Source organism: Cygnus atratus, chromosome 4 (genome assembly GCF_013377495.2).
Source record: "Cygnus atratus isolate AKBS03 ecotype Queensland, Australia chromosome 4, CAtr_DNAZoo_HiC_assembly, whole genome shotgun sequence".
NCBI classification, from domain to species: Eukaryota; Metazoa; Chordata; class Aves; order Anseriformes; family Anatidae; genus Cygnus; species Cygnus atratus.
The window spans coordinates 42808541-42835740 of NC_066365.1; the positions used below are offsets into that span (position 1 = coordinate 42808541).

A 27200-nucleotide genomic window follows, 5' to 3' on the forward strand; every position below is an offset into this window, starting at 1 on the left:
GGAAAAGTTGGTTGCTTTGACATAAACCCTTCTCTTCCAAAATGCATATAAAGTTCTGAAAGGTTGCATAAGAAAACAACTTGATTTTTTCCTTTTTATTCCTTCTATAAATGAATTATTTGGGATTTTTAAAGTACATTAAAATGGAAGATGGAAAATAGTTTCTTATTTAGGGAAAGTGAATAAAATTCTGCTTATCAAAGGAGATTCATGATCAGACTAAAATTCATTTCCACACTAAATGTAAATGCTTCTTTCAATCAACATTAATTTATCTTTCTCATTTTATTTTCAAAGTCTAACAGCACACTTCTAGGAATATATTTTAGCTTCCCCTTCTGGATCCAAAAATCTGTAATTAATCTAAGCAAACTTATCCAAAACATGCTTTAAAAATTCATCATCTTACTATACATTTACTGTGCTCAGAAGTCTCTTAGAAAAGGACTAATCAAGTGATTTCATAGATGCAGCAAAGCAGCTCCAAAATCTCGTGTCTTTATCCCTGTTGATTACAACTTGTCATGAACAACTTCATTCACTGAGTGTCTATAACGTTATAGTGGCCTGGATGAAAAAAATACAATTTTTACAATTATTAATCAGTATTAATGTTGTATGCATAAACATAATTCTACAAGCAGCGGGTATAACTTTTCAAAAAAGACTTCAGTGCAGCTATGGAAGATGCTGCAGTAGTGTTTTATCACCTTCCCTCCTGATCCTGGGAACACTGAGCTGTTATATGTGCTTTGGTACTCGAGTCTGCTCATAAGAAAGGTTTTTGAGTATGCCTTATGCAATTATGCCTAACTTTATTCCTTAACATTCCATATTTTCCAAAATGCTGATAACTCCAGAAGCTGAGCTTATAGATGAACTTGTACTTGATAGAGCTAGTTGTAGCCATTGAAATGACTGGCAGAATTACCCATCCCACTTCAGATGGAGCTGGATGATCCCCTGTTCAGGCAAAGTTTAAAAGGACAGGCAAAATCCTGCAATTTTCTCACTCAGGAAAAAAAAAAAAAAAAGGATCTGTGGAGCACCCACAAATTTGGAGGAATAGCAGAAGTGCTTAGGGCTTAGTACAGCGAGTGCTTAGTGACCTGGGAGATTTTGTCAAACGGCCAGTTTGCCTCCACAAGGATTGCAGAACAGCGTATAAAATGCATAAATTCACAAATACCAAGAAATGGTCTCACAACAGGGTAAACTACATAGAGAGAAATGAGTTAGATTGACTATAGAGTGTATCAGCATGACTTCTCACACAGTGAGCATAGGAGCTGCTAGGGCAGAGGTTTGCAAGAGCCGATACAGCAAGAAGTATTTTGGTGACTTACTGCTTATGGTTTAGTCTGCATAGCTCACACTGATTCAATGTCACATAAGTCAAACTTAGCCAGTTAGAGTAACACTACCTTGCAGTACGAAATATTTTGGTAAATCTCTCTTTAGGTTGCAATTTGGCCAGGCACAGCAGGCGTGAGAAGGGAGATAGGAAAGATTTACTATCCTATTGCACCGATGGGGAATCAGAAGCAGATAAGGTTACGTGAGTTGCTCAAGATCACAGAACGGGTCAGGGCAAGCGTTCAGACACTGAAAGCAGTGAGGTTACATGAGGAACATACAGTAAGAGCATAAACTACACACACATTCCCAATGCTTAAAGCTTATTTCCCACATAAACACTTAAATTTTATTAAGTTCATACAAAATCTTGCTTCAGCATAAATTCTTCTGTTACTATAATAATTCTGATTCTTCATTTATTATTTCTTATTCTTAGACATCTAGTTATCTATTTTCATGCACAGTCTAAGAATTTTTTTGATGAATATATTTCTGGTCCAACTCACATCAGGTCACTTTCTTGATTTAGTTTTATGGCTTACTGCTCTTGGATTTTTCTTTCTGTTCCATAGACATTTTCATACCATCATGTAAGATATTTAAATCCATTGCAGCTCCTCATGCATTTTCATCCAGCAGAACTAGTTATCTACTGCAGCACCTGTTTTCCAGAATATTATACTTAATTATTAATTTTGACTGACCTTGTGTTGTCAACTGTTATTAAATGGGATGGTAATGTTACACCAGAATTCACATTGCACAAATATTGGGTTACATGCTACTCTATGGTAGGAGGAAGCTGGAGTATGTTCCTACCCCTGTGCACACAATGCTTGAGGTCAGAATGGCACAGGCAGGGCAGACACAAAGCCCTATATTAACATGCATTTCTTAGACTCAAAGTCACAGTTCTGAAGTATTTTTGTTAACTGCCTAAAAACTGTAATGCATTGTCTGGACAACCAGCCAAACCCATGCCCAATAAGGATCAGAGGTTGAACATCAATAATTAAACAGAAGATTCATCTCTTCCTATGGCTGTGTAGGTGCATATTTGGATATTAAAAAGATGCTGCAGCAATGTAGAAAGCTGTTGGGGTTTTGCCAAAGAGGCATGAAAGTGTCTCCCAGCACATCAGCTAAGTTTAGTGTGCAATCCCTGTGCGTAATTTGGGAAGATGGTGCGCTCATGTCAAGAAAGGAAGAGAAAGGCTACTCCAGAAGCACTTCAAAGCATTTAAACTGGATTCTCATTGTGAACAGCCATCTGGAGGAGCTTTTTTTCCCACAGTGTAGCAGTGATGAGCGATTGCCCTAGTAGGGTGATTGTATCACGCGTAGTTATAACTGAGATATTAAAGATACCCAGAGTACTAGGTATCCATATAATTATATCTGCAATGCTGCTGCTGTGCCTTGCTGTATGGTCTTGGCAGCATTGGCAGCACAGCAGTTTGAGCTTGTCTTGGTTCTGTTCTTGAGCTATGAAGTGACCCCCACCATCGCTGAGGTATTCCGTGCATGCGTGTACATTCACAATGGTAAGGGTTACACGTACGCAAGCTTCCTTCTCTCCTTTTTGACGGCTACAGAATAGATCCTGTATTTTAAAGGGGGCATGGATCCTGACCTGTCTGCATCAAATCTAATTTGTCTTCCAAAGTACAGTAGGCATTTTTCCTCCAATGTGCAACCGGAATACATAGTGGTTGGTTGGAGCCCTATAACAACCTAGAAACTAATGCTGCCAGCCTGGAAGTGGGAACAATTTCCTTTTCAGGAGGAATAAGAATACAGCTCTTTCCTCTCCCATTCAAGTGTTTGAACCTCTGCATTATCATATCCAGGATCTTTTGTTTAATTTTACTTCAGCTCGATCATTCTTGCATCCTTTGTTCATAGAGATCCTGTTTCAAAAGATGGGATAGATAGTACTCCTACTCAAATTACTGGGTAATGAGGAAGGCTTGAGGAAGGATCTGAAAGGAACTAATATACTTCCTAGCTATATTCTTACGTAAAAAAACACTATTACCTTTAATTATTGGAAACTGCAGCGATCAGGGAAAGTCCCTGATAATGCTATCCATAATGTTATTTTTTCTAGTTATGTTCTTCTTTAAAAAGGCAAGAAGGGGGATCCAGGGAACTATGCGGTCAACCTCGCCTCAGTTTGGGGACATCATGAAGCACTTGGACTTCATTTCCAAGTAGTCAGTAGGCTATTTGTGCTTTACCAGCACAACTGATATGACTGACTCTGTGGGTGATCAGGGAATGGTGAATGCAATGTCAAAGGCTTTTGACATCCCCTGCAGCATTCTCATGAAGGAGCTGAGGAAGCATAGACTGGAGGAACGGGCTGTTATGAGGATTGAAAACAAGACTATACCACTTGGTTGATGACTGGCATCATCCATTTGGCAGCCAGTGACTAGCAAGGGGCTCCAAGCTTGATAGTGAGAGCTGATGATTTTCAGCATATGCATCACTAGTCTGGGTGATAATGATGCAGAGTGCACCACCAGCGAGCCTGTGGATATCCCTGTACTATGCGGGAGGAGTAGCTGGCATGGCAAATAGCAGAGCTTCAATCCACAGGAACCTTGCTGAAGTTCAAAACCAGACCAGCAACAACGTCAGAGTTCAATAAGGAGACATGCAGATCTCTGCGTGGGAGAGACAGAATAACCCCAGGCACCTCCGCAGGCTGAGAAGCCGCCAGTGGAGCAGCAGCCCTGCCAAAGGGGACCCACAGACATGACAGTGGGTGTCAAGTTGAACACAAGCCTCCCACATACAGGGCTTCCAGGCTGTTTTGTGGAGGAATTTTATGATACTGTGAGGCCTAAGATGAAAGAACCTCTCACTGCAGGTAGGTTTTGAACTGGGACCTAAATGTCAGCATTATAGAAATTAGACACTGATGTCTTTGCCTAAGCATTTCACGCGATAAGCCTTCCACTATTTGCTTGGGAAATTATAACATGTTTTTTATGTTAATTTTCTCACATTACATTAAGTCTGCAATATATTTACCATCAACTTCACTAATTTTACCTGTCAGAGAAATAAAGTATCTGAATTAATACATAATTATGCATGAAAATCAGTAAGTTAAAGTCAGAAAAGTAGTTTAAATGACTGCTGCATGTTTAAGCCACCAATGGCGCCTCAGGCCCACCCATAAAAAAAAAAAAACATTTATTTTTGGATGCGAATGGCTGTCTACTGAAAGCTTTACCAGACACTTTACAAGATCCCCAGGATTTGCAGCCCTGCAGAGCTGGCACCAGGCTGAACTGGATGTGCGCGCACCCAGACCGCGGGACCAGTAATGGGTGTGAGTCATTCATGAAACAGAAAGCAGACAAACCAACAGTGCTGCTCCAAACCACGTACAAAACAAAAGTTTTAACGTGCATACAGTTACTCAGATTCTGATGACTTCAAGTATCAGCCTTGTCTTACCTTTGTCATCACAACTGATCATGTTCCTTTGCCTATCAGGGTTGACTATGTTATCTTAAAACAAACTTTCATATCTAAATGGCATCGTACTGTTAACTGATAAAATAACTGAAAAGCACATCATCAGTCATCTCTAACATTCTGAGGAAAGATGCTGCAAGTCATTTAGAAAGTGTCACAGCTTTGTTTAACCCACCCGTTAGATATTCCAATGTTGGCATAGACTCCATAAAGATAGAACTTTATCTTTTTACTAACAGTTTCTTTTCATGTTTTTAGTGTTAACTAGTATTTGATAAGTATAAAATCACGCCTAAAACTACAAGACAGAAACCTCATGTTGTATTTTAAGACTAGGTTCTGAAATGCAGCTCAGTTTAAGCAGCAAGGTTATTACAGCCTCAGACCACTGAAGCTACAAGAAGAGAAAGTATTTTTTCAGATGGGAAATTTTGATATGTTTCATCTTCTTTATGTCTGTTTTAGGTCTTATCTGTCAGTCTTGGAGTCTGCAGGGTTGCACCCAATTATATCATGGTTGGTTTGCTATCTATGTCAAGCTGAGTTATACAAAACCACAAAATAAGGTTTGGTTCTTATCCTGAGACTGTCTCATTAACTACAGCATTGCACAATTGTATCAGTAATATCTGACTCTTAGCTATAATAATTCACCAGGATGATGTCATGTAGGCTGTCACGTTATAAATAGGAGGTACTATGCAAATAGATTTGATAACAAAATGCCTTCCTTGCTTTTGAAGGTTGACTTTACGGTCTTACTCTTTTTGTGTACAGATGAAAGCTCCCAGCCTAAGGAGCTGTACCTCTTACTTCATGACAATCTCATTTTTTAACCCTTCCAACATTTTTTAGTACTTTTTTCTTGTTATCACCCCAAGTGTCTACATGCTTTTGCTTCCTAACAGTAAATCAGGGGTCAACGCAAGGCCAAAATGAACCTTCACCTTTAGTTCAGCCATGCATCCTTTTGGAAAGAAGTGTGCAGGTCATTGTATCTTGCAATATTTTGTCCTCTTCTGAAAGAAAAACTAAAAATCCTCCCACTGATAAGGGTGCAATTACATTCTAGGCCTGCTGCATTTCTTTCCTACTTTTATTCCCTCCTTTCTGCCTCTTTCCCTTTGCCACTCCCGCAGCTAATTTATATTCATACTAGTTGTATAACTGGTATTCTGAAGGGAAGTTTTGCTCAAATGCACTATATGTTATTTTTGTGTGGACACTTATTATGATGAGTTCTGTCCCATGCTAAAATCAAATTACTGTCATCTGTTCAGTTGTAGATTTTATACATTACCATGGAAAGATTAGTATTTTACAGTCATTATCTATAATGCAATCTTGATTACATTTAAATATCTCATTTTAGCAAACCATGCTGTTATTCTTCCTGTTGTGCTATGTTCATGTCAGATGTTGTGGAATCTGATGACAACTTTTCATGTAAATTGGGTCTTCCTTTGTGTTCTGCTTGTCAGAAAAGTGGGAGCTCCATTTTCCCCTGGTTTTCACCATTGTTCAATTTCTCTCTCTCTCTCTTTTTTTTTTTTTTTTTTTTCTGGAACACCTAGCAGTCTAATATTTGTGTTGTCTAAAATCTGGCTCTTAGGATGCTGAATCTGCAATTATTTCTTGCTTTTGTTTGTTTTCAGTTTTGCTTTTTTTTTTTGTTACTGTCAACCTCTTTTGTCTCTAGCCAACTTAGCTGACCAGAACTACAATTTAATCACTCCGAATGTTATCTATTGCTATTCTTTTATTGTTAAAAGAAAAACAAAGGGGGGGGGGGGGGGATTTTACAGTTCAAAGTCTCTTGGAACTTGTATTAGCATCAATTTTCTAAGTCTTAGCCTCTACACTGGTTCACACTGGAAATTAGGCGCTGCTAGGAAAAAAAAAATCTTAGAGAAGGCTATTTGCCTAAAGTGTTTTGTTTTTAAAAAAAAAAAATAGAGAGAGAGAGAGAGAGATGGGGGGGGAAGACTTTTTGACTTCTGATCCTATTTCTGTTTCTCCCCCACTCCCAATTGCTTTGCAAATTTGTAATTCACTGCTTCCAAAGGTTCTTCAAACTTGTTCTACTGGTTTTCAGGAGTAGGCAGACTTGTTTTTCTAAGCTCTTCAGTATACCAAATGAATTTAATTTTTCATTTTGTTCCTACAAAGAATCCCGGGACGCTCCTTGAAGGGCAGTTCATGAGTGCACGGCATCGCATGGACACATTCAGTGCGTGTTCCACAATGCTTTAATTACCCGGCGTATGAAACCATACGGAGCTGTGCTAACACTAAGGCTCTCTTCAGTAACCACGAAGACCTTGATCAAAAAGTTAAGGGGAAAGTGCCGTATCGTAAATAATGCAGTCAGCTCCAAGAGGTCATGTTTTAATGAACATCTTTTCCTCCCTCGCCCTCAGGCAGCCAAGATGGAGGGGAGCTCCAACTTTCTGCCGGGGTGTGGGCCTGGAGAAGGTCACTGGAAGGACCTTCTGTGGTGGTTTCATCCCTGCTAAAACCCCTGGAGATGTGGGCCTTGGGGGTCTGTGAACTGAGGGGGCATTTCTTACACTGAAGAGTGTATGAGATGGGAATGGGCTGGCAACCCGGGGCCTCAGGCTGAAGCGTGGGGTGCCACTGAGCCTGGCTTGGAGAAAATGGGAGACTTCACTTGGGTGAGGGGGAAGAAACTGCTTGCCATTGCATGCGTTTTGGCAGGCTGTGTGCTGAAACCCTGCTTGAAATGGGCCAACTCAGGGTGAAATGAGAAAAGGCAGCGGAGTGGCAGAAGTAAAACAATAGAAATAAAAGCTATTAGGTCTACACTTGGTTAAGAAAAAATGAGAAAAGCCAGTCTTGCATCAAAGAGACGGTGCACGCCAGGCTGAGGGGACGCCAAGCGAAGTGTCCCGCGCTTGATCCGACCCTCATTGTTCTCGCACCTCGCTGTTTTTACACTTAAAACGTTTCATCGCCTTTATTTATTTTCCGCCTCCCCCGCCGCCCCCCTCAGGGCGCCAGGCCCCGGCGGCGGGAGCCGCGCTGCCGCCCCCTGCAGGGCCGCGCGGGCAGGGTCTCGCCGCCGGGGAGTGGGGGGGGGGGGGGGGGGGGCGGACACGTCCCTCCCGGGGGGGGGGGGCGGGCGGTGCAGCGTCCCCGCCGCCGTGTCCCTCCGCCCAGCACTACTTCTCCGCCGGCCGCCGTGCAGGGGGCGGGCCGCGGGGCGGGCCGCGGGGCGGTGCCTGGCGGCGGGGGTGAAGGAGGCGCCGCGGAGCGCGCACGGGCGGGCTGAGACGGCCGCGGAGCGGGGCTGGCCGCGGCCCTGGCACGGCGGCGCCCGGGGGCGGGAGCCCGGCGGCCCGGAGGAAGAGGAGGGGCGCGCTGGGGGCGCCGGCGGAGGTGAGCGGGAGGCGGCGGGGAGCCCCCACGGTAGCCCGGCGGTTGTAGGGCGGGGGGTGACAGCGGCGAGGGGGGAGCTTTGTGCGGGCTTCGGGGGGTTTGGGGGCGCTGGGCGCGGGGCACGGTCGCGGGGGGCTCCCGGCTGCTCGCTCGGCTTGGGGCGTGCCCGGGGTGGTGCCCCGGGGCCGGAGGGGCTGGCCGGGGGGGCCGGGGCTTTGCGGAGGGTGCGGGCAGAGCCCCGGGGTGGCGGTGGGGGAGAGCCCCGGCCGCCGGGTGTGCCCCGTGTCCTGCTGCCGGCGAGCACTGAACAAAGAAGGGTGCGAGGAGCCGTGGGCAGCGCTCGCGTGTGAAGTAACACCCCCCACGCACACCCAGAGCCGGAGCCAGCTGGAGGAGAACTGGGCGCGGGGAGGGCTGGGTGGCGAAACCTGACCGGGGGGACCCTTCCCGAGAGAAAGGGGTATGCTCGGCGCACCCCGGGAGGGACCGCGGGGCTCCCTGCTCCTGGGATCGGGGCGGCAGCTGTCATGTCTATTGTTTCTTAGGTTGTTTTCGTACGTGGCTAATCGTACCTTTAAACAGTATTCTTTAAAAGAGCTTTTTGGATTAATTTAATAGAAGGAATAATAGCTATTGACTTTACTCTTTGTTGTCTGCTTTGCAATTGACTGAATTATGACTTGCACGTAGGGTTAAAAGTGCTGTCTCCTTTATTTCAGGGCTCTAGGGGAAGATGTTGTCTCTTCTGACATCTTGCGATTGAGATACCTGAGAACAGGTTCAGTAAGAATCCCGGTTTCCGAAGAAGACTCTTACGAACGTACTGAAATAAGAAGTTGTAAACGCTCTTCTTTTCCTGTCATCTGTACCGCATAAGAAACCATAATCCGAAGCACTTCTCAGACACTTGCCCAGATGTGCGAAGTCTGTCTGCAAAGTTCTCTGTCCAAACTGACCATTTCTCAGTAAATAGTACATATCCGCGTGTTTGGGATGTGTATATAGTAGTCTGAAGAAAAATCGCTTTCTGTATAAAATTCCCAGAAGGAACGCTTTATTATGGACAGCTTTTTCTGGATTTACATCCAGAGAGATTAATGCCTAGAGTTGAAAGGCATTTAGTATATACTGAAAAGCTGGCTTTCCCTCAGTTTTTCCAGATGTATTGTCTCCCCTGTATACTGGGAACATACACAACTGCATAAACTACAGATGTAGTCATGGAGCTGTATGGACTTTTGAGCCATAGGAGAAGTATTGTTGAGTGCTGGTATCAGACACTGCTTCATGATGTCAGCTGAACTGTGATTGTTATGCTAATCATAATAAAGCACCCAAATGGAGTGACACCCTTTCCGAGAAGAGGCTGTTTAGTTTCACGAGGAAGGTTAACTGATAACCTTAACCTCTGTCAAGTTCTGTGCAGAAGATCTTTCTGTGCAAAATGAACGCGTTTCTCCTTGTGCTAAGATGTTGAAAGTGTACTGCTGCTTATGACAAATCCAAGAGAAGAAGCTTTATAAAATGGCTCAAACCAGCTTGCTGCAGGGAAAGCAGTTTTACTGTAGGGAGTGGGTTTTCCACAAGCTTCAGCACTGCCTCCAGGAGAAAGCTAACTGCAGCAGTAGTGCTGCCAACAAACCATCTCTTGTAGCAAATTCTGGGAATAATACCGGTTTTGTCTCTGGGAAAGGAGCTGCCTGGGGTGTATTGTTGGTAGGAGGGCCTGGTAGCGGGAAGACAGCCCTCTGTACTGAGTTACTGTGGCCAAGCTCACCTGCAAACCTGCAAAGAGGCTTACATCGTCAAGCTCTAGCCTTCCATTTCTGCAGGGCCCAAGACTCTGACACGCTCTGTGTTGGAGGGTTCATTAGAGGTTTAGTTGCACAAATCTGCCGCAGTGGACTGATCCAGGGATATGAGGACAAACTAAGAGATCCTGCCATTCAAAGTCTCTTACAACCGGGGGAATGTGAGAGGAACCCTGCTGAAGCATTTAAAAGGTAAAAACAAACAAGAAAACCCTACCCAAAGTAAAACCCAAATAAAAAGCAATACTGTTTTCTATTTAGGTTTTGCTTCCAAAGAGTCTACGATATAGATGGTTTAAAACATGGTTGTCTCTTGGCTTGTTATCTCTATGAACTACTCTCAGAGCTTTCACACCCACTGTGGAAAAAATGAAGTTTGTCCTTATAGCTGACATAAATAAATGTTTGCTTTTTAAACAAAATTTACTATTAATAGTGAATTTATTTACATTTGTATGATGATATCCTCAGTTGTAACTGGGATTTTGGAAGGACTTTGAAGTAATTGACTTAAGAGCGGATGACAGCTAGGATACAGGTAGGATGAAGTCAGTGGCCTTCATGTGCCATAAAGGTAGGGCAGTTTTCCTTCATAGACCTGAAACAGACCTTTCGGGACCCTCTGAAAAGCTTCCAATTCTGTCCTCTGACAAAGAGGAAAATGGACTAATGGATCTCTGGGTCTGATCCAGCACACCAGTTTTATCATTGTCTAAAAATATGTGGTAGGAAAGTGTCCATTAACTCCTGGTGTTACTTCTCACAATGTGGATGGATTTGCCAAGACTTTATCACTACTTACACAAAAATAAAAGTATTGGGTCGATCAGAAACTCATCAAGAGGGTCCGTCCTGCCCCTTAGAAGGTTTGTCAGCTAAAATGAAGGAAAATACTTATTACGAAGTGTTCCCTAACAAACCAGAGTCTTTTCAGTATGTCACTGAGAATTGGATTTCTCTGAGGGTACTAGGGAGGGTGTATATAACCGTATAGATCTGTAGATTCCTTAAAAGAGTCTAGCATCTTGAGCATGGTATTCACAAGCATGTGTCTTATCAGTAGCTTATTCCTTTGGCTCACTATGAAGGAAAATTCAGAAAGGATAAGGCTTGTCTCTAGCAATGGAGCTTCTACTGATTTTGCTGGTGGTGTGAAGCTTTCCTGGGCTGTTAGTTAAACTGACCTTCTTTACCGTTGCAAAGTGACTTAACTTTCTGTGGTGCTTAAGGTTCACTGGATGATGTTCATCGTATAAAAAAGAAGTCCCGTCTCCTTTTATTTTTTTCCTGTCTACTAAGGCTGGGTAAACAAATACTGAGGTTGAACTGTAACACTTGATCATACTGTCATGGTTTGGAAAAGAACCTTCGAGTTCAGGTGGCTGTGATATCCTTGTCTGGTAAATAAACAGGATGCAGGTCTACATTGTTTTCAGTGTAGTGTCTTAAAAGCAAAACAAATAGACCGAAGTGAGACTATTTCTGGATTTTTTTGTTTGTTGCTAAGTGGAGATGCAACTCCTAGCAGCTATTAAGGCCCTCATTTCAGAAGCGTTAAGCCCTCTCAATCTCTAATGACTAAAAATGGGGTGAAATTAGGTGTCTATAAACAGTATAGCAGACTCTCTGTCTAGCTTTAGGCAGTCTTTTAAAATCATGGAAGTGGATTAATCTGGTGAATAAGAGCCTGTTTACATTTAAAAGTCTATTACAAAGAAATCTTACTAATTTAGAGCAAATTCTGTGTAAGAGCCTGAATCTTGCCTCTGCTCTAAGCATGACTGCTTTGCTCTGAAGGAAAGGAGTTAAGAAATGTTAAGACAAAAATGCAATATAGAAATATAAAAGATAATTGCAAGTCAGACCTAGCTTTTTAGGTAAGACTGCTTTATGAATGCAGGGTTTAATGATAGGCTATTTGAGTATTTAGGTGTTTATATGGGATTCTTGGGTTTGTACTGGAGAAATGAGATGACAACGTTTGGTACTATTATCTCCTTTCTCAAATTTTGCAGCAGTGATTGTGAACTCTTACCGTTTAGGCTAAAAGTACTTGCAATGTAGTACATCAGCTTAGATCAAGGATTTCTCTTTATTTATTTATGGCCCTTCCTGTACTCCTGTGTTGCCCACCTGCCCTGATCCCCTGCTCTCCAAAGCAGCTGTGGTAGCTGGTGTTTATCTTCCTATTTCAGATTTAAGGGACATGAGGTGTTAGGGATGAGATGCTTTCCTGGCACTTGAAGTTTTCAGCGCTGCGGCAAGGGATCAGGAGGTGGCTGTTGACAGCAACACCGCCAGCTTGTTCAGCTGCCCGTATGGTACAGCCACTGTCCACAGACACGGGGAACTTGGTGACACCCCCTCACCCCCAAATGCCTTGATTGCTTTTTAATGGCGCTTTTGTTAATATATAAAGCAGGGAAGAAATGCTTACTAAAGCTATAAATAAGTATTTTTCATGATTCCTAAGACCTGTCAGGGAGCATTCTAGTCTGGCATGGTTTTATAGGCTTCCTGTTAAATTTAAGTTGTTGCAATGGGAAATGAGTTTTAGGAAGAATTAAGTCAGCTGATTGCCTTTCACACTGTGCAAAGGCCCTGAAACAGTATAAAACCCCCACCTCAATGCTCCATTGATTTTTACCTTATTTTAATGTTGTTTATTCAGCAGAAGATGGGACAGACCTTTCTTGAAAGGCACTGTCAGTTTTTTTCCTCTGCTTTGCACGGCTGCCCCAGGCCCTGCTACATGTTCATGGCCTAAAATGGAAAGTCTTGGCGTTAGAAGAGCTAAACAAGATTACACTATTCTGGTCTTTGTGCTAATTGTCCTAGAAATAGTGAGAAAGAAGAACTTTCCGGTGCCTTGTAAAGTGTCACTTTATAAATAACATAACATGCATTAGTCAAAAGAGTGAATCTTTTGGGGAAGAATATTTTAAACAAGTTTTCAGCAACCCTTGCAGTCATAGCGGTACATGTGCAAGTGATTACCCAGAGAGTTAGGACTTTTCTCCTCCTGTTTGAATGTCTTCTCTTAAAATTTTCTCACGTATTTATAATCTTGAATTGCCCTAAAAATTCTTTCAGGGTCAGATCTTACAGAATTGTAGACCTGGAAGGTGTGCTACATACAAGTGTATTTAGCATTTCTGATTGCTGACAGCTGAGAGAAAGAAGTGCTGTTACGGCACTACTTCTGAGCCACTTCTCTTCTCCAGCCATGCAGTTCTGGAGCAGAAAGCAGACTTAAACATAAGGGAGAGCGATGAAGCCTCACATTCAAATTTTAGGTGAAAACTAAGCAGAAAAGTATAAAGGAAATGGCCGAGTATATTACATACTCCAAAAGGCAGATGAAACAATTTGTTAAACTGAATGCATTTAATACAAAAAGGTCTATTAGGCTATTCTTTCCCATTTAAATAGAAAAATCATAACCAGAATAACCTGAATTTTGCCAGACTAGGTTGTGAATGGGGGTTGTTTTCAGTTCTGTTGGAACAAGATCATACTGCCAGCGACTGGAAGGAATACAGACAGCTGTCAGTTATCCAGGGCCACGAGGAAATAGAGGAAGTCAGATACAAACCATGGTTAGTACTGAAACTATTTAAACTAGTCTTTTTTTTTTTTTTTTTAAATAAAGCATTTAAGGTCTTGGTTTATATTTTTTGGAAAAAGAGAATGGCGTTAAACTGTTTCAGGCAGCAGGGGGAAGGCACATCTGCCTCATGGGGCTGCAGCTAGGGTTACTGGTGGAAAGCAGAGCTTGGTCAATTCACAGCCCAGAAAGTGGAGCGAACTGGAAGCGTTGAACCAGTTTACACCACGGAGTGATTTCTTTTCCAGCCAGTGCTCTGAGTTTGAAAGCCATCCAGGACCAGAGCTCACAAGTCGGTTTCAGGAAATTCAGAGCGAGAACAGCTGTCTGTTAAATAACACCGCGTGGTCAAGCTGGTGCTAAGCTCACTTGTGGTGTGCGGCGAAAGTTTCAATTCTTTGTAGTCCTTGGGCGACCTGATGATATTAATAAATCCCTAAAAACTGAACTGCCACATCTCCCAGCAGGTTGGTGCAGGTGGAGATGCTTTGCTGTCACTCTCACAGATGAAGTCACTTGCTCTCCTCTGCGTGCCATCTCAAGGAACTTCAAATCTTGTGAGGTTTTGCACATGGGTGTTTTTCACCTGCTCAACTGGGTCAGTTAGGTTATTGTGCAGCAATCCTAAACTTTAGTATTAAATTATATCTATACAATAATTTTAGTGTAAGATGATCTGATCTAAGAGGTGTATGCTGTGGAAAAACAAAGCTATGAATTCAGATTTCTGCTTATTTACATTGCGGAGTTTGCATTCCCATGCAATTACCTGTCGCAGGTCTATAGGGACCCAAGAAAAGAAGGATAAAATAAAAGCTGCTGAACATCTGTTACTGTATAAGAACTTAATAGAAATTTTCTCAAGCTGATATTTTATCTTTTTTACCAAAAGTGAGTATGGCAGAAAGGACACCACAGACTTACTTCTTCCATGAACAGTGATGCTGAATTCAGTGTCATGGTTCTTGTTTGTCAGGCAAGCACTGATTTTCTTCTATTTCTGACTCCTGATCTGTGCTACTTATTTGAAAAGAAAACTCCCAGAGAGTTAACTAAGACAGATAGGTGAAAAGAGTCATCCACACCAAAACTTAAAAAGTAACTGTTGGTTGTTGCAGTTTCTGTTGCCTGTGTGTATGCCTGTGGTGTATTTCCTATGTGTCCGAGTACACAATAAATTTGCACTGTAGTGGAATATGACCAATAATATTAGATGATTTACAGAATGAAGCAGTTCTATAGTTCTGTGGCATATGCAAATATCCACAGACCTGATTGTAAAATGTGTAAAAGGTCACATAAGGTTTTATGCTGACAGTCGGTTTGAAACTGTGGTTTATACTGATGAAAATTGAAAGCCTTCTTGCATGAGTCATTGGTCTGGACAGCATTAAAGTACAACAAATCTTCTGCCAATAGCTGTTATCTATGTGAAGTGACTTTGGCCAGTTTGTGGGAGAACTCCGAAGGATTGAACCTCTGGTGTTTTATAGTTGGCAACGTGATGGAAATCTTATAGCAGAACTTGGTCTAAAAAAATGATATAAGATTGTCAATCAATGCTAACAAGCATTTCCATCCCACTTCAGCCTCCTTAGTGTGTTGGATTTCCATGCTACTAATTTTTTTTTCTTCTGTTCTGCCCCCAAGAGTGGTATATGATCAGAAAGCTACAAAATTTAGGTGTTCAGAAGATCTTTAACCTTTATCTAAATGATAAGGGGAAACAAGTTTTATTTCATGTTCTAGGTTGTTTTTCTGAAATTATAGAAAACACAGGTTTATTCAGCAAATGTTCTGTGACAGTTGTCCAGCGTCTTTAAATCTGCAGTACTGGAATGCCATTTTTCTTGCCTTTTATTTAGCATAGATGAAGGAGAAGATTCAGAAAATGAGTTGTCTGTGATAGATGAAACATGAAGAAGCTGTTCTTTTTGGAACTCCTTGTACTATCCTTGAAGCCAGTAATATAATTATCATGGATCGTGTAGACTTTATTGAGCAATTAATTAGTCAGCTTTTCACTGTTTTGGAGTAGCCTACTCTTAATTGCAAAAGCTTAAACATTTTTTGGAGTATATCTGAAAGGTTGAGGGCCAACTCCTCTTCTTTCATTTTCTTTCTCTCTTTTTTCTTTTAACCATTTATTTCATGTTATCTTTAGCTAGTAGAAGGTTTCAAGTCCTCCTTAACGACTGAGGCAAGAGATTAGAGTACCCTGACTCCATGATAGCAAGAAGGGATAGTTTTCAATACTTCCCTACAAACTTAGTGTTGTCCTTTCTAGTGAATTAACTGCAGTACGTGCTGCTGTTTGCAGCTGGCAGAAGCATGGAAAGGGCATATAACTTTTGACAGTTTCATTGACACCCACGTTTCTGCAATTTCTGTGAAAATAAGCAATATTTGTTTTGCTTTTGGAGGTGGTGAGGTTGTAGTGTGTGGTATTCAGGCTGCTTTTTTCTTTTTTAAATGTGTTTAGTTAAGTCTGTTTCTACCATGAACTTAGAGGGATTTGAAATAAAAGATAAACTGAGAGGCAGCACATTGGAGTCAGAGGTATTTGATCTCAGGCTACTGGAAACTTGAAAGCTGCTGGACTTTGTACCAGTTAATACTGAATTGCTAACATCATGCAGAACAAATGTTTTTGTATAAAAGAGATGCCGTGACTTTTCTCTTCCAGGTCTCAGTCTCTCTGGAAGTGGTCTGCATCTTTTTCTCTGACCTCCTGCTGTCTGCAAGGCACTGCTGCACAGGCTTCCTGCTGCCTCTGCAGTGCCAGTACCATTTTGGTAGCTGTAGCCTTGCCACAATTACAAGGTAGCATGAACACGGATCTTGTCTGACTCTAATTTCATGGAGCTATAAATGGTAGAAACAAAGCCGAGGACTAACTATAGCCCATTTCATAGGAAGATCTAAATACATAATGAAATCATTTACAAGACCCTTTAAAGAAGAAAGGTTTTAAACTTCACAGCGTGTTTATTCATTTACCACATGTAAAGTTCAAATGTGCAAGTAACTGACTTCCACCTAGAGAGGGAGGCTTGGAGGGGACCTCAGAAAGTCAAGTCCCTCTCTTTGTCCCGGATAGAGGCCGCCAAGTCTGAGAGATGCTTGCTTCATCTGCTTTTATGCTTCATTGCTCAGAAAAAATTCCCGTATGTCTAACCTGAGTTTTTCTTGCTGTAATCTATTGCTGTAAGTTTGTTATAACTTATGGTATTCTCCAAGACATTGGGCATAGATTCTTTCTTTTCTTTTTGAGACAGTCTTTTACTTATTTGAAGGTCTTACTTCCTTTCATCTAATCTTTAAGGTACATAATGCTAACTTATTAGTCTTTCCTCAGAGGTCACACCTAGGAATGTGATATTAAAAAAACCCTTAGCTAAATAAAGTTCTCTGTATGCAGAGGGAAATTTCATTAGCAATATCTTAGATGTGTAAATATGTAACATTCTACTTCCATACTTTCCCAGAATTTTGTCTGTTCCAACGTCATTCACATACGCTTGACTAGAACTGTGAAGCGAGTTGGATCCTAGCCCAGAGTAGCTTGGTCTGGTACAAGATTGAATTCTGCTTATAACAGTGGCCATAAACGTTTTCAGTTAAAAGCAAGCTGAGAGAGCAAGTGATTTTGTGTTAGGTATCTTTCTGTAGATTTCCTGTGATTGATGCATCAATGAATTGTTCAAGATCTCAGCACCTACAACCTGCCAAAGGAGAAGTGCAAGCACGGCTCTAGCAACGGAGGGCTTCATCTCATTTTTGCTTTCTAGGAGTAGTGAAAGAGTTGTGGAGTGGGACAAACTTCCATTCTTTCTTTTGAAATTGTACCATTTTGTATGATTAAACTAGAAGAGACGGAAGAACGTACCATTTCTTTCTACTTTTCAGGGAATTAGGAGGAGAATTAGATTTGATTGCTGTTGCAAGTAGTATAGAGATTTTTTCAATTCAAGATGATAAAATTTGTACACGTGGTATAAAAAAAAACCAAACATCTGAGACCTTTCTGCTGTTATTGTATTGACTGTTACTGATTTCAGATAATCAGTGAGCTTTTGTAGAAGGTACTGTATTCCCTTGCAGTCCTCTCCAGCATTTTAGAAAGCTTAATATTGCCTCAAAATTTAAGTACTTTGTGATACCTTTCTCATCATCCTTCTCTTAAGTTCATGGAACAAATGGATCACAGCAGTATTTATTCTCTCTGAATAAAGTTGGTTGCCTTCTCTTGCTGTGTGGAAGCATTGCTTACAGTTTTTCTCTGGAAGGCTTCACTGCTGCTGCCACCTCTTCCTCTTCCACGTACTTCAAACTAAAGCGATTAGGTCTTAAATGGTAGAAAAGGGTTCTAGGTAACAAATTTCTGATTTGCAGAGTATATGTAGGAAGATAGCTGGAGTAGCCAGGAAGATAGCTGGAGTAGCCTTCTGATCCTATCCCTCTCCTTTTTCGTTTTTAGGTTTAATCTTGGTGGTCCATCCCATGTAGTTTTCTGTCTGTGCAAGTCTTATTTTGAAGCAGGGTGTTGGACCGAAGCTGAGTGTTGGAATGACAGGTTCTTAATTCTGTGTGATTACAGGCTAGGTTCATAAAAAGATTCAAGTCTTTCCACTTCTTCAAAATTTTAAGACTGTCGATCATAGTCATGGCAAAACTTAAGGAACATGTGCCTCTTTGTCACTGACACTGCATACTCAACTGTAATGGAACAATTATAATTTGCTCTTAACATTTGATTTCTGGTGAAGAAACTTGGTGTCAAAAATTCTTACCTTCAACATCGAGTGGCTGAGGGACTGTTTATTTAAAAAATGTTTAATAAACTTCTTTTCAGCCCAACTTCTATGGGTTTAATCAGAAAGATTGAATGGTTTTACTCATTAGCTCCCTAGTAGATTGATGTTCATGCCGTGGAGGCTTAAACTTAGTGATCATGTAGGAGAAACATAAAATATTAAAACGGCAGACAGCCTTCACAGCACAAAGCCTCTTACTATCCTTCATAGGAAGCAGCTACATGTAAGCTGATATCTGCAAGATCAAAAGGTCTTTTGAGATCTAATGAAGAAAAATGGTGAATAAGACAGTTTGTGTGAAAGAAGTAAGGAACAGTACAAAAAAATCTATTACGCTGAACTTTAATATTGTCTCCTGTGTGATGGTGCACTTTGAAGATGTAAACAACTACAGGGGATGAATGTTAAATGTGTGGTAAAATGCTGCTCGTCTTCAATGTAGCTTACTAGTTGCAACAGTTCAAGTAATTATGAATACAGTTTCTGTGCTGACTTTCACTTTCGTGTGGTCTGTTAATTTTCAAGTATTTACATATTTGTGTCATGTACATTACAGAGACTTCCAGTAAATAGACCGTTTGCCTACTTTTCAATTATTCACTAACATGATTTATTTTATACTCAGAAATTAGACTAGAGGCAGGACACTGGTGGAAAATCATAGTGATTCATGAGTGAAGGGAGAAATGAGATTTTTCTAAGAACATGCAGAAGGTGTTAAAAAGAACCTGCCAGTTCAGCTTCTACTTCCTGCTTGGTGAAACTGAAGTTCTAGGAGGTGGATTGGTATTTCAGAAACTCAGTGTTTGGAGAGCATCTTGACTCTGGTGGAGCTTCCACTTCCTAGCACGTCCACATAATGGGTAACGTGCTTTAGACACTTACTGACACAGGTTTTCATAAAAAATGCTGTGTTCTCATGCTCTACACTATTAGAAAGTTGATCATTGCCTGAAGCTTAAGCACTTCGTGGCATGTTTCTCTTTAGGCTTTTCCCTTAAATCTGTGGAGTTAGCAGGTCACATAGCAGCAGTTTGCGTTTCTGCAAGAGCAAGTTGTATGTTCTTCTTTCATTGTATGGAAGCTCTGCATACAGACTGAACATAATACCACTTAAGGTTTTAACCTTTTCAGTTTGAATTACCATAAGAAAGTTTCCCTAAGGCATTTTAATAATGACAACTCACATAGGCCTTTTTGTCTTCTACTTCTATAGGCATTAACATTTTGCCTTTAATCTATGTGGCTCAGTCTTAAACCTTGCAGGTTTTCCTATAAGCTGTTTAGTTAGATGGACCTTCATAGCAATTCTCACTTGTTAATTATTTCCCTTCCCTCCTGTTTTCTATGCACATGGTCATAGCTTGTGCAAGGGTTTAAGTTTCTTTTCTTTTTTCCTTTTTAATGAAAAAATGAAAAGGATTTGGAGGATTGTGAAGTAGAAAGGACTTAGTGTGTCTAATATACTGGGAAAAGGTAGTATTGAAGTATCTCCTTCTGAAAGTGTTAGTGAAGCCATGCATTGAAGAGGTTTCAGTTTCTGCCGTGTGATGATGTGTGCAATGCACTGGGAATGCTCATAAACCTTCCCCATGCTTTAAGAGCAGCTGTGTTTTAGTTGATGGAGAAACAGTCAGTGATTGAAGAATTACTGCTCAAAAAATAATTAGGGTGAGTGTGATTTAGAAAAAAATATGTATCAAACACCTATATATAACCCAATCTTTATTTCAAAGGTGTTGCAGAGGAAGTGTTGCAAAGAATGTAGGTGTGTGGGTTCCTGATATGCTCGAATGACATCAAAATGCGGTAGGATAGCATGAAAGAAGAACTGCAAATGAGATCAAGAGAAGAAAGCAAAATAGGGAAATTTACATAGCTGATGGAGTGAAGAGTGGAAAGCAATTGCAATCAAAGTTGTCTCCATGGTGTGTATTTGCTTCTGCCTTCATACGAAGGACCAAAATGTCTTTGTCATGATAGAAGGTGATGACACGTTTTGGATCAGTTTTGGATACTGTTTTTAAATGGGCAGGAGTGGGAATAAAGGATCATACATGATTTGTATCATGTTCAGTCCAGGGACGTTCAGTCCAGGGGTCATTGTGACTCCATCGTGGGTCTTTTCCCTTTCAGTTTTATTTTGCTTTTCCCATGTACTAATGGTAGTTGGCAATAGTGGGGCATGTGAAGAGGAGGAGAAAAGGGCACCCATCCCACACAGAAGCGAGCCTGTGTGCTAAAGGTCGGTGCTATCTTGGCAGGTGGAAGAGGTTAGGGGGTTGTTACAGCAGCATCTTACTTAAGGTTATTTGAAGAATCATGGACTTGTCCGGGAAGAAACAGAAAACTTTTCAGAAGATCTCATTAGGTAAGGGAAATATGAGCAGTATAGAGATGACAGTAACAAGTGGGAATGAATGAACCTCATGAGCAAAAACTGTTGAGAAACGGATTACAACATCACCTCAGTCTCATAGCACCTAATTAAAAAATCTTGGTTTAACTGCACTAGCTCGCCTGCAGTGGCACAAATCACTAGTGTCTATACTTTCTCTCTACTTCCATGAAGCAGACTTCAACAGAACAGTGGAAAAAAGCTGTATTTGTAGGTCAAGCAGAGCTGATAGGTGGAAAGAGAAATTGTCTTAACATGATTATAAATTGCCCCAAGTTAGGAAAGGAATGTTAGCTCTGCCTTCTCTACCAGATAGAAACTTAAATAGCCAGGCAAAGAATTCAGGTAAGGATGTTACAAACTGTTGGGATAAGTTACCACTTTCTCTTTTAATTCATGATAAAGTTGCTATCCACAGTGAACTTTTTTGTTGGTGTATAAATTGGTATGGGGAAAAAAAAAGGGTAATTTAATTTATTTCACATTGTCTATTTTAGTTAAGGTTAAAAATAGATCTTACTAAATACAAAGCTCTAGAATTGCTTCCAAGGCTAAATGCATCACTGCTGCGAGATAATAGAATCAGGTTCACATGGTGCTAACCTGGCAGTGGTTTTTGAAAGTAAATTACAAAGAAGATACAGAAAGGATCAATAGGAGATTTACAGTCGAGGGAGTTTAAGAGAGTCAAGTCTGGAGTTGGGAGAGGGGGAAAAAAACACCAGGTAATTCATATATGGACCCTGAATGATGCAAGAGGAACATACGCTTTAGATTCTGCTTTGGGGAATATGGGGAGAATAATTTTGAATGGGACACATGAAAGCTGCTCTCTCTCTGCTGCCTCTTCAACTAAGACAGTGCATCTAAAGGTTAGGACAATCCTTTTGACTTGAGAAAATAAGATGGAAGAAGATCCATGGTGTAATGCAAATATAGAAGGAAAGCTGTCCTAAGTGCATGGCTGGTAAGGTAGGATCTTAACAGCTTTTCATCTGATATTTGTGCAGAGGATTTTCTGGAAATGAGGTTGGACACTATAATCCTGTGATCAGTGCAGCAGTTGAAGCATGGGGTGTTTTACGATGCCGCACAAGAAATGAGAAAGGCAGGTCCAGAGCAACCTGACTAGGGAAGGACCGAGATTTCAAAACATTTTTTGTCGTTTATCCTGGTTCCAGCAGGCAGGCAATTCAGGGCCCCTCTCTTCTGAAGAAACAGCTTGCTCCTGCAGCTCCTCTTCTCTGCACATCCCAATCAGTAATGCATTCTTACCTTCTCAAATCAGATGTATAGGAAAAATCTAATTAACTCTAGGATTGTCAAACTTAACTGGAGTAATAACTGTGATTGGTTTTGTATCATCTGCATCATGCTGTTGTCTTTTGTTACAAAGTCATGGAATAATAGAAAATATGACTGGCTGGACAGTAACCTAGGATATAGCCTGACAAAAGCCACACACTTGAAGTACCCAGTGCAGTTTTCTACCTGTCCCATCTGTTGGGATTTCTTGTTTCAATTTTTGTGGCTTGCATTTCTCTCATGTCAACAAATACAATCCTATACATGGAAAGCAGGTCTGTCTCTTCAGTTGTTTATGTTCTGCATACATTGAGATGCAAGAAAGAAATGGATTTTGTCTGTCTCCAAAACAGAATAATACCAGCAACTTAAAATGCCTGTTAAGCTACAAGAATTTATATTCAGTTGTATATTAATGTGTTCAGATAACACTACTTGTAGTAGAAGCTATATTTGATTAACAAATAGACGTTAATTTTTATGACTAAGGGACCAAATAGTTAATGAGGAAAACTGAAAAGACTATATTTCACTTTGCTGCACCTTTCATTTCATAAATGATTTAAAACTAACTTTGCAATTTTAATGTATTCTGTTGCATACATAAATGTTAGTTTTTCTGGTTATGGTACCCTATTCCTACCTGTTTCATTTCAGTCATAGACTTCTGAATATTTACAAAGCTATTATCCTAACTTTACAGGTATAAAAAATAAAGTGCAGAATGGGTATTCTCTCATTTCAACTAATAACAGATTATAGGAAGTCTGATTTGATGCTTTCATCTCATACATTTGATATAAAATGTGGTTTCTTTGATGTCCTTCTTTTAAATTAATTGAAAGAGATTGAGTTGTGGAAAGAAACAATGAGAATGTAATCGATGCTTAATGCAAAAACAGTGGTTTTGACCCTAAAAAATGAGATCTTTTAAACAACACATGGTGGATGACAAATCCCAGGGGTAAATATAACTAACAGCATCTTAGATAATGGCTCAAAAACTGGGGATGGAGGAGGAGAGGAAATAGGGGTATTGATATAGGGTCATAGGACGGGCAAAGAGGAGGATGAGAGAGGCAGTTAATCAAATGTCTTAGGTGTCTTTATATTGATGGAAAAAAGGTATGGGGTATAAACAGGCAGAACTGGAAATCTTAGTACACAGTCAAGGTTGATTTAAATACTATTAAAGATCTCTCAGGATAACTTGTGTGACTGGTATGTTAAAAAATGTAACTTGTTTTGGAGTTACTTTCTGTATCATACACTTGCTTGGAGTTCTAGAATAAACTAAAGCTACTATATAGACTGTGAATAAAGAAATATGGTACATTTGGGGATGGTTTTGCATATATGATATCTACTTAAAGGTTTGTAGAAAAAAGTTATTTTTACTGACTATAAATAAAACTCCCATAGCAGACCATCTTGTATGTCTTAAAATTTATCTGCATTGGCGAAGTATAGTTGTTGTCAGCAATGGAGAGATTCCCTCACCTCTGAACCATGTCTTCCCTAAAATGTGAATGTTTTACTCTATCAAACCAGCAAGATCAAGTAAACAAAGCTTCTTTAAAAGAATAAATGGAATTATCCAAAGCAAGGATTTGGATGAGAATGTCGATGTAGTTGAAAATTTTGAATTGCCATAACAAATTGGAGATGAGCATCAGCTGGGAAACAGGAATCTGTTAGTGACCGTATTTCTAAGGTGAAAGAGGAGAAGACTAGTGGAGAGACAAAAATATGCTTCAAGCAGATTGGAAAGAACTAGCTGAGAAAATAGAAAGGCAGCTTTTGGTGATGGTGACTATGAAATGATCTTAAATGCGTGATGTTTAGAAGAGAAAGAGGAAGAACAAACTAAAAGCGGTGGACTTATGCCTCAGATAATTTGTGGGTAAGATCTTGTGAAGACAAGTATAAAGAATGACAGGAATTAGCTGGAAAGAACAGCAGTCTCAAAGCAGTACATTAAATGTCCAGTTCAGTGAAACTGAGCTCCTCATCATTCATGTGTTAAACCCAGGAACAAAATATACAGAAAGCGTATCAACTGCTGAATATGAATGTAAAAGAGTAACATGAAAATGAGGGCAAAACTGAGACTTCAAGGCTTTGTTCATGTTTCTTGGAAGGTTAATTTTGTTTGGTGGTAGGAAATGATTCCATGTGTTAGCTGAAAAATGGCAGTATCCACCAAGCGTTGGTCCACGGTTCCTAGGGGAGGAAATAGTGATAGCGCAGAGAAAGCTGAAATGTTCAGTGGTTGTGTATATTGCTCCTCCCACCCCTTTTTTTAGCAGTCATTTTGCAGTCAGACAGCCAACAATTAAAACTAGCAACAAAGAAGTAAGATTACAGATAAGCATAGCATGGACAGAAGAAAACAAACAAAAAAAGACAGTAGGTGAGATGTTTTCAAACCGTTCAGTCTATGAGTTGTTACTGGTTGTCTTCAAAGGACAAGTCATCTTTTTTGGGATGGTGGAAAATTTGGACTTGAAAGAAAAAGATGCCTTTTTTTGTAGAGGGACAGAAAGGCATTGGGAAAGTGTAGGGATTGTCAGTTGCCTACAAAATGCCAGAACAAATAATCAAAACTATTTGCAAGCAGCTGGAAGATAAGAGTTGAAGCACCAGCTCACGTGGAACGACATGGTTTGTTTTTGACAAACCTGATCTAATTTCTTCCTATAGAAGACAACGATAGTACTTGTGGGGAAGGGCTAACCGTAAATATCATTTCGACTTCAGAAAGGCTTTGATATCTTTATGATGCTCGTGCAACCAGGCTGTGTTGCAGATAGATCTGTACTGGGCTACGTGCAGGAAGATTTGAGTACCTAAGGAGCAGCTGTCAGTAAGTAGTCCACTTTCCATCGGACATGGCACATCGTGCTGGGCTTCATTGAGGTCTGTCCTGCATCCGTCTGTCTCTTCAGTGTACTGGCTCCTCAGTGGTCTGGCTGACTGAGTGGAGGGAAATGTTCCAAATTTTGGCCACGACAGGCTTTTGGATCCACAGGGCACCGGCGGTAGCACAAGAGCTTAAAGGTTAGACAAGTGGGGAAGGGGAAGACTTCCCTTCTGCTGGGCTATTGAAGCACCAGAACAGATTGCTAGGGGAGACAGAGCATTGATTGCTGCACGTCGGCACGAGGGCTGTCACTGCTCCAGCCGTGTGCGGGGAAGTGGCCTAGGTGGCCTCAATCACTGAAAAATAGGTCTGGGAGCTTGTACAAAATAAATTCCTTTTCCATACTGCGTGTTCAGGAAATTCTTTGCAGGGTTTCCTGTACGCTCCTTCTCTGTGCCTTAGGTAGGGACACTGATGTTTGAATGTCAGATTCTGAGTAATCAGAACATACTGTGTATGTAAGCAGATGAGGCGAATACATTGTTTAAAAATATGTAAAGAGTCAACCTGCTTGTGGTAGCAGATGTGACTGATTTTCAGCCACAGTTGTCTTTCTTATATAATATCTGAATTGTGTGCAAACTGTTCTAGGCAGTCCAACTAATACAACTAAAATATTTGCTCTTATGGTTTATGTTTTCTGAATTATCTAGCAAATCTGCCAGTAGATCCACTGGCTGCCAGTGCTTTATAGAAAAAAAAAAACTCACCTATGTTATTGTATGAGACAGTAGGAGGTCTCTAATCAATACATAGGGGTCCAGCACGCCCTGTTTGTGTGTGACTGATGGTGCTGGTTGTATGATAAACTCTGCTTTTGTCAGGCCGGATACCCTGGAGCTAGCTTTTGTGCTCTCCTTGTGGGACTACAAATCTGCTTTACAATTACAGATAAAATTCAGGTTACCAGAAGACACTGCAGAATCAGGTACTGAATTGCACAGCAAGCCTTGCCTGCTGTTTCTAATTCTCCACTCTGAAAAGCCCAGGCCCCAAATCTACATGCATGCACTGGAGCTTTCCTAATGAGTGATTCTCAGTGTCTTTTTCTTTTCTACTTTCTGCCTTTTTTCTGCTTCCTTGCCTCATAAAGCTTTTCTTTTTTTCGTAAGACTACCTTCAGTTGGTTAGAACTGCTAGAGCTGGTTTGCCTTTCTGTGCAGCCTGTGAATGAATAATTCACTGAAAACAATAATCTGGATTACGCTGTAGTCCACGAGTGTGTATAATTCCTATATTGCACTTAGTCAGAAAGTCGTAATCACTTGCAGGCATGCTTTTATCAGGCTGAAAAGTGACAGAACAGCTACCTCAGTCATCTGACCAAATGATTAAGTATGTACGCAGGTGTGCACACAAAATCAAGGCAGGTAACTTGGCTCTGACAGGGAGCAGCTGTTGGACTTTACCATCAGAATTTTGCTGCAACCTGTAATTCAGAACCGGTGTAATCATTTGTCAGGATGCCTCATGATCCAAGTAAGTGGGCTGCTGCTGTCAGTGGTCCGTAACACACAAAAGCCTTGTCACAGGACAAAGTAGAGCTCACTAATCTACAAACAGTACTGCAAGTAATTGGGGAAGATACCGGTTTTCGTGTCTATTTTTTCCCCTGTGTGAATTCTGCTGCTGAAAGTCTCAGGAAGAGGTTAATATTTCATCAGCTGAGCAGCTGGAATTGTCAATTTTATTAGAAGTGAAATTTACCTTTGCCTCTTTTATTGTGACCTGTGTCCTCCTATGCAGTTTGGAAAACAAAAGAGAGAAAAATTCAGCTCCTGGCTTACGTATGCGTTTGCTGAAGTCTCTAACAATGTTTAACAGCTTTATCCTCACTGGCTTCATTCTTTTAAAAGCAAATTACCAACTATGGGACACGGTTTTAACAGTTTACAGTCTGCTAGCCGACCACTGGATTATAATATACAAATGGGCTCGTGAGACAGTTGGGAGCGAGCTGGGGTATTGCAGTCACTCGTGGAAATTTTGTAAGTACAGATGATAAAATCTGGAATTCTGCAATATGTCTTCTATTCTTAAAGTGAATTTTAAATTTTAAAGCATTTCTGTTCATTCCATAAGCAGT

The 27200-nt window shown here is 40.8% G+C and overlaps 1 protein-coding gene and 2 long non-coding RNA genes across 4 annotated transcripts in view; all 3 read left to right on the forward strand.

Annotated features, from left to right (window-relative positions):
- Positions 1-7289, forward strand: part of LOC118249315 (uncharacterized) — a 33421-nt gene extending 26132 nt beyond the window's left edge. Inside the window, exon 4 of one of the 2 annotated variants that reach the window (XR_004779015.2) lies at positions 7024-7289. This is a non-coding gene — a long non-coding RNA (uncharacterized LOC118249315). Of the gene's footprint in view, positions 1-3963; positions 4435-7023 lie in introns of those variants that run through there. The other variant, XR_004779014.2, reaches the window with a different exon arrangement.
- Positions 7290-8082: 793 nt separating this feature from the next.
- Positions 8083-9602, forward strand: LOC126913290 (uncharacterized). The gene is made up of 2 exons (XR_007708196.1): positions 8083-8253; positions 8973-9602. It is a non-coding gene; the product is annotated as an uncharacterized LOC126913290 (long non-coding RNA).
- Positions 9603-9757: 155 nt separating this feature from the next.
- LOC118249300 (ankyrin repeat domain-containing protein 50-like) lies at positions 9758-10486 on the forward strand. Its single transcript, XM_035549091.2, has one exon. It carries the CDS (start codon positions 9778-9780, stop codon positions 10258-10260), a length of 483 nt encoding a protein of 160 aa, XP_035404984.1. The 5' UTR covers positions 9758-9777; the 3' UTR covers positions 10261-10486.
- The last annotated feature ends 16714 nt before the right edge of the window (positions 10487-27200 follow it).